A 7,942-nucleotide genomic window follows, 5' to 3' on the forward strand; every position below is an offset into this window, starting at 1 on the left:
CCCCCCCCCACCTATAGTTCATTCAGCCCCCTTCCTCTCTCCCCACTTATAAATGGAAATTCCTGCTCGGAGGAAGGAAATTCTAGAATAATGGAGATTGAGAACTCAAAAATGGTTTCTCATTCTGAGCTATCCTTTTGTGATTTTCCTGTGGCAGGGGAAAGACGGGAGACCCAGCCGAACGGGGGGTTGACGGGAATTCTCTCGCGGCGCGACCAATTTGCATGGAAACCGTGCGAGTCGCGCGGGACCGGAAGAAAATAATTAATAACCGCCGGCCGCGAGAATACGATAAGCGAGCGGAGCCGCGGAGAAGAAAAATACGCGGCGCGCGAATCACACGCACGGAGGTACGACGTGGCCACGTCGGACATACGCGGCTCTTCTCTTTCTCTTTCTTTCTTTCTTTTCCCGCCGTTTTTTCCGCCGTCCCGGTTGATTTGCATTAACCACCACACGCACCGGCCGTCCCGCGCGCACTAATTTATCGCCGTGAGATATGTTTTACACCGCTTTCATGCTTTATACTCCCGACGTCGTGCACGCGTGCTCTGCCCGTCTCGTCTCACCTCGCCTCGGAAGAGGCACTCGTACGCTGATGAAATGATAAAGCACTCCCGGAAGAGCAGGCACCGCGAAACGTGTCGGGGTCGCGGCGTAAAATTCAATTTTATTCGCGATATCGCCGCGAAACTCGACTCTTCTCCCTTCTCTCCTCCGCTCTTCTTCTCTTCTCCGGCTTCCCTGTTCCGTATCCATATTTTAGGGAGCCGGGTGAGGGAATTATTCAAGGTATTAGTTTAAATATCTCACAGGCTACGCCTGGTCCGTGCCTGTGTTTTAATTATCGGCTTAAATATCGCCTTGACACGGTGTGTTCGCGACACCGATGGTTGTTTAAAAAAGCATTAAAAGGGAATCCCTTTCTCTTCCTTGCGTCTTTCAGATCTTGAAGCTCCGGAATAATGTACAGCTGACTTCTGAGACCCCCGAGAGCTGTCGAGTTTCATGTTGGTTTTTAACCCTCCAACCACACACTTCTGAAAAGTCACTCGCACCGCAAGCGGCGTCATATTGGGCCTATGCGATTTTCTAAATTCCATATCTGTAAAACCGGGGGAGAAAAGAGGTTGCACAAAATTCTAGAGTAAAGTGTAACTCTTCTACCTCAGTGTTCGATCACGCGTTTGTAGAAAATCAAGTTACTGGAAAAAATTCGAATTTAGATAATGCTGTCGCGAATGGTTGTGTTTTACCCAGAAAATCGCAGTCTGTTTACTTTTCATTATTTTAATCCGCTACTGTAGGACGATAAAGTTGAAAGATAGTTCTAACGGAAAAAAAATATGACTCTCGTGCACGTTTGAAAAACATTTTTTTTTTTTAATTACTGAAGAGAAGGTATTTGGAATGTCGAAAATGTGTGTTTTTATGGGGAAAAATATTTTTGTCGAAAGTATCAAAAACAGTTTATTTTTGTTTGTGAAATGGTAAACATTGATTAAAAAACAATAATAAATTATTTAGGAACACGCTTTGCAGAACGTGGAATGGGGAGAATTTAGATTATGCACTTCTCTTCGCCGTAGCTCATCAAGTACAACTCACCGGGTCTATCTGACCCATGATGCGGTCGAAGGATTGATATCAGCGAACACGGTCACCGGCCGATCAAGCGAGTAGCACGTATGCAAATCTCCCGCGAACGTTTCGGTCTTATTATGGAGAGAACATCGGATAAATCAATTTCAGAGCCTTTCTTCTTCTCTATCTCTCGTTTCACGTGCGCGTTTCTTTTTCCGTTCCAGCGGCGTGATTTATCCTCCGTTACGACCCATACATTCCTAATTAATTTATTCGCCATCGTTCGCCGCGCAAATAAAACTCGGCAGCAGCGCTCGGCTTTATGCGCGGCTAATTGTTATTTCTGGCTGACAGCCGACTGTCGAAAGCCCCGACGTGGTCGCGCTTAAAAAATTAATTGCGGAGGCGTATCGGAAGTGCCGCGGCCTTTATCGGAGCCGATCGCCGAGTGGCTGAAAACCCCTCTTTATTTCACGGTAAAATTAAAAAGCCCCTCGCGCGCCTTAAAGCCGACGGCTGCTTGAAACCGTATTTACGCGAGCTGACCGCGGTGAATATTTTATTTATTCGCGGGACATGCCTCTCTCTCCGGCACGGCGAGAAAATTTATCAAGGGGACAAATCTCCTACGTCGCGCACTTTTCTCGACGGGAATCAGAGATACAGAATCGAATATTTTATCAACCAACGAAAATATTCTTTTCATTAACGGATATGATTCGTGTCCTGCTTTCTTCCCTCCTTCTCAATTCAACGAGGCCTCCGCCGTGATTTCCGCAAGGATCTGAATATTTCCTAACGCTCGCTCGTCTCCAATCCAAAGAAACTCAAGAACGACGATACGTGAAGACTCGAGATCTCAAAAAGTACTTCCCCCGGACTGCCGCGATCTCCCTGTTTTAAAACCGTATCTCGACTCTCACGGACGTCGTAATTTCGCTAAGGCAAAACCGACGTCGAACTCCCTCGCAAACGCACTCCTCGCTTCCAGATTGGGCACGTGTGCCTTTTCCGAGACACCCCGTACACTTTCTCTTCCTCTCTCTCGGTCGGGTATCTCAGGCGTGGATGAACGTCAGGAAAGTAACCGGAAGTGACTCTGAGTGCACGCCGGGAAATTCATGAGAGCTGGATCAGCCGGAAAAGGGATCGTTGCCTCTTGGCGCGCGTGCTGTCTCCCTCTCTCTCTCTTTCTCCATTTTCCATTCTCGACATCAGCGAATGAGGGTGAAGGCAGGATGAGAGGGCAACGAGCGCGGGAGGGTAAGGGAAGGGCGTCGATTTGCAATCCGGACGATATTTGCAAGTTAAAAGCTCGCACTGGCGGCTAGAGCGCGCGACGTACGCCACGTCGTCCGGATAATCCGGCGGATCGAAGGGATTCGTTTCGCTCCGCTATCGCGCGCTCGCCACGGCTGTCTCTTAAGATCAAATTTCGCGGCCGTCTAAGAAAGCGGATCGCGAGCGAACGCGATCTCTCCGGAAGCGTTCCGCGACGATTATGCGATTTCCTTCCGGAGATTGCCGCCGATGGGGGCCACCTTTGACGCCGCCGTAATTGCGGAATAATAGACGCGTTACTTTCTTCAAAGGGTGCTCTTCGTTCGCTCGCTTTTCATATTTCTTTCCCTTCCTTTCTTCTTTTTTCCACACGGCGTGGCGAGCCGATTCCGCGAGCAATTAGCGCGAAGCGTCGAAGTGAGGTCGCCGAAACGACGAGAATTTTTTTTCAATCACTGTACGCCGACCCGAAGCATAATCCTCGCTGGTATCCTCCGATCCTTGGTCTCGTCTGACCTCCTCCCCCACATTTATCGGCGCGTCGATGTTGTGTTGATGTTCTTGTTGTCGTGTTCATGATCGTGTGCATGTGTTACCGTAACTCCGCGCGGAACTTCCAGCTAACTACCTGGACGGAAAGTTTGCGCCGCATCCGTGTGCGGAAACGCGCACAACTTTTAATTCCCACTTCCCGTATCGACTGCAATCTTAAGCTGCGTGCGTACAATAGCCGCTGTGTATTTCCCTCTGCACGACACCGGTTTCCGCCGATTCTCCGAAGGCGAATCGGCCCGGCGAATCTCTCTCGTTCGACTCTCGAGATCTAAATCATTCACCGTTCTAAAATCTCGCATGGAAAATTTCTTGGAATCTAATTGGAATCCTGTCGAATTTCTCGAAATAACGACGGGTTCTAGTTGGAAAATCTACGGAGTTTCGGGTTAGAAGTGTAACGTTTCGAACATACGATTCTAAGTGGAAAACAAACACCCTCATAGAAATATAACCGTAAAGTATGCAATAAGACGACACAAGCAGTAAGTTAATTGACTAACCACAGTTGATTATTCTTGGACTGTGAGAATCCAATTGGTTAATTAGCTTGCTGCTTACGTCTTACGGCTATTGTGGACGGTCCTTCAAAACGTGACCCCGCTTATTAACCTCCTGATCTAATATTCGGTCAAATTGCCATTCTGGCGATGAGACAGTCGCACGTGGCAATCAGCATCATGAAAAAAAAGGGCTTCATCCCATGTTTAGGATAAAAATGAAATTCCCAATTGGTATCGTAGCGGGGAAATTTATTTTGGAACATCTTTGGGTAATCCATGCTGTACACAGGAAAATCTGCGAAAATTCCTATGCGAGATGCCATCCATTCGACAGTCGCGTTTACGACACGTTTCTTCCAAATTGCACGTGCGATTAAAATGATTTCGACGAACCAGCTGCGCATGAAACAGTCCGTCCGCGCTGTTTCGCCGATTTTCCGCGATCAATCGTGCACCGAGACAGCCGAGTGCTTCGGGAGTCACGCGCCTTCGAAGGATCGACTCCGTTCGCTTAGCATCCTTCTTCTCTTTCTCTCTTTGTGCGTCCTCGGAAAGAGTTACGGGAGCTCGTCTTTTTACCCTTCGGCTCTCCGTTCCTGTACCTTCCGCGGCAGTTTCGACGTGTAACGTAACCCCTTTAAAGCCGCGCACGTGACTGGCGGTTAACGCGAGTCACGCGCCGCCGCCTCCGCTCGCCCCCGCCGCCGCGAACATTCTCTCACAGACTCCGCTCTCGAATTCTTGCAGGTGCAGACCGCCGCCGACAGGAAGAAGCTCTACTTCAACGTGGTGCAGGGACCCACCGGAAATCAGACCGTCACCGTGGAGGGCGGCGGCGTGAACGCCACCATCATCACCGCCAACATCGCCGCCACCAACGGAATTATTCACATAATCGACAGGTTTCTCGGAGTGCCGTACACCACCGTGCTCGACAAGCTCAGGACCGACCCGATGCTCAAGTAAGTCCTTCTTCCCCCTCCTCGTCCTCCGTTCTTCATCTTTATTCATTATGCAAAGCGGCCTGGATCATCAACTCCCGCTTTACGGAGGACGTTGAGTTTAACCGAAAAAAGAAAGGAAAGAAGGGGGGGGCAGCGCGCAAAGAGGACGGGGGAGGTTGTGGATACACGTACATTCGCCGTCGAATCCCAACGTTTAATAATCCGGGCTCGCGTCGCGTTCCCGGTAATCCCAAAACCGTACCGTTATTCCGCTCCGCTGCGAGAGGACCGTCGCGTTCGCGATTCTATTCGCACGACGGGATGATATATTGAACGATTCATCTTTCACGGGAGGGCGGAGGTATCTCTATCTGGGAAGACATCGATAATTGCGGAGCGACGGCGCGCTCGTCGTTCTAGGTACACGTGGGCGCGGCGGTTGGCAAACACGTGCACGAGCTTTCCCCCCACGCGTAGATACGATCACGGCCATCTCACCACCACCACCGCTACTACTATTATCCACCAAGAGAACACCGCGCCTTATCCGTCCCCGAAAGAAAATCTTATCCGCGCGCGTGACCCCGGCGAAGTTTTCTTCCGCACGACTCCCGACCTTTCCCCTCGCCGTCCTCTCTCGTTCGAATTTAATTAAAATAACGCAACAAATCCCCATTCCAATTACCCCGGAGCCTCCCCTCGGCCGACGTAAAAACTATAACTGTGGAAGTCTCTTACGGCCGGAATTGCATAGTCCCACAGAGCGCCACGTCGGACCTATTAAATTCGTAGCCCGGGCGCGCCCGATATTGCCTCCTTGTCCAATTTAACGTTCGGCGCTCGAAGCGCCACGCAAAAAGCAAATAAACTCACCCGGCGAGATTACACCGGTCCAGAAACGTTAACCGGATTCATCGTCGTCGTCGACGACGATCCCTTTAATCGCGAACGTCGTCTTGAGAGAGAGAATCCCAAGAACCCGACGATCCGAAGGAGACGAATATTCAGAGATCTCGCGGTTATGACTCGGAACTCCGGAGCCAATTAGTCGTGGTCGTCGGGCGAGTCTGAGGAAATTCACGTATCCTGGAGATCCGAATGACGAGAATTTTATCGCCGCGTTATGCCGCCGAAAGACACCCGGAGCTCGTGACGATCGCTCCGGAAGTGTTTTGCAATCCGATGAAAGTGATTCGAATGCTTGAACGTCCCGGAAGCCGCGCGATGATCCGGATGATCCCGCGAGAGATCTCGAAAGCGACTCGCGAAAAGCGCTACTCAATCACTTCAGGGACGAATTTATTACAGTCGCGAGAAATGACTTCATTTTAAGGATGTGACGACTCGACATAATAATGACAGCTGTCAATTATAACGAGGCTTCCCTCTTTCCTGTGGGATTTCGTAGCGAATATTTATTTACAGCACTGTTCGTCGTATCTTTGTCGACAATGTTTGAAGTTTGGAGCGATCTTCGAGCGAAAATTAAAGAAATGTTTTCGTTCAAGTTTAACCTCAGTGAAAGGAAACAATAAAATTGTGCAAAACGTGACAATATCGAAATAAATAAACGGGTAAAGTGCGCGCGAACATTCACACAAATTAAAATTTCTGCCCAGATCCCCGGCGGTGTGAGCAAATAATTGACAGTAGTATTACATTCCGGGGAACGTTCCACGTTAGAAAAAAAAGTATAGTTCGTTGAAAACGAGTACCCGGAAGATCTTGATAATCGACAAAGTGGAAGCGCGCGCGCTCAGCAACGCGGATAAAAATTTCCGCTGACTATCTCAGCGTCAGTTAAGTTAGATTTGATTAACTCAAATAACTCGTTTTTTCTCTTTAATTTCATATTCTTGCTACAAAATATTGAAGTTTCTTGGATATGGGAACATATTGTGAATAAATAACTTTGCATTTATATAAAAACTCGTGATATATATTTGAATTATTACCAACAATTGCTTTGTGTAGTACGTATTTTTCGGCGTGTGCGCACGCACACACGCATCGATATTCCTGGGGAGATTAACGACGAACCGTAGAACGGTCGTAGCTTCTTCGAAAACTCCCGATGACCCGAGCGCCCTTGAGGTCTTACGTAATCTTACGAGAGCCGCTGCAACGGGGCGCAGATTATCCGGCGGGAGATTGTTTATGTACGTTGATCCAAATAGCCGGCCAACAATCGTGCCCCGGCATACCGTCGCCGGCTTGCCGCGCGCGAAGAAAACTCGGCTGGATTATCTCCTGATTTAAAATTATAATTGACACCTGCGCTTTCGCGCGCGCGCGCGTACTCCCGGAAAACGGACGGATCTCGCACAGGTAGACTAGCACAGCGGTTACGGCAGCCTTTATAAAGAGCGGAGAGATCAAGCCCCGGCTAGGTCGGAAGGCGGATTAAATCCCGTAAGAGACGCGCAAAGGTGAAGCCCTGGCGAGCGGATAGAGTAAACAACGCGATGTTACCGGGCGTGTTCTACTCGCGCGAGATCCCCCATTGCCTCTGAAAAATTTCCGCTTGGTGCTTACCTCTCCCTATCTTTCTTTCTCTCTCTCTTGCGCGCGCGCTCGCAGCCCCTCGATTCAATTAACGCGATTTAAGCAAGACGGATTAGACGTTATGACGTTATCCACAGTCTCTTCCTCTGACACCGTTCTTTAGCTAGAGAAAGAGAGAGAGAGAGGGAGAGAGGAGGAGAAACAGGGAAACCCGTAATTCTCGGCGGAGTTACCGACGTGAAATTAATCGTCGACGTTGCTTCTTATCTTTTTTTCCAGCACGACCTACGTGCTGGGTCAGCGACGCGGGTTCAACGATCAGCTGAACGACACGACGAAGCGGTTCACGTATTTCGTTCCGTACGACTACGCGTGGACCGTGGCGTCCGAGAGGTATCCGTCAACATGCAAGAAGCTCTTCATGCCTGAGTACAGTTATCACGTGAGTGATCTCTTCCGGCGCCTATCGGCTCTCTTTGTGCTCGGAGTTGATCGCATCGTCGAGCCCTCGCGGACTTTCCGCTTCTATTTTCCGAGTCCTCGGAGTCTCGAGCTATTTACAGAGTCCCCCCC

The 7,942-nt window shown here is 49.5% G+C and overlaps 1 protein-coding gene across 2 annotated transcripts in view; it reads left to right on the top strand.

Annotated features, from left to right (window-relative positions):
• Nucleotides 1-7,942, top strand: part of LOC106750657 (fasciclin-1) — a 116,199-nt gene that overhangs the window by 96,565 nt on the left and 11,692 nt on the right. For both annotated transcript variants that reach the window (XM_014631153.1, XM_014631152.1), the window contains 2 exons: nt 4,668-4,882; nt 7,649-7,811. In XM_014631153.1, coding sequence (XP_014486639.1) covers nt 4,668-4,882; nt 7,649-7,811 — 378 coding nt within the window. The remainder of the gene's footprint in view (nt 1-4,667; nt 4,883-7,648; nt 7,812-7,942) is intronic.

This window comes from Dinoponera quadriceps, unplaced genomic scaffold (genome assembly GCF_001313825.1).
Source record: "Dinoponera quadriceps isolate SergipeBrazil2010 unplaced genomic scaffold, ASM131382v1 scaffold5593, whole genome shotgun sequence".
NCBI classification, from domain to species: domain Eukaryota; kingdom Metazoa; phylum Arthropoda; class Insecta; order Hymenoptera; family Formicidae; genus Dinoponera; species Dinoponera quadriceps.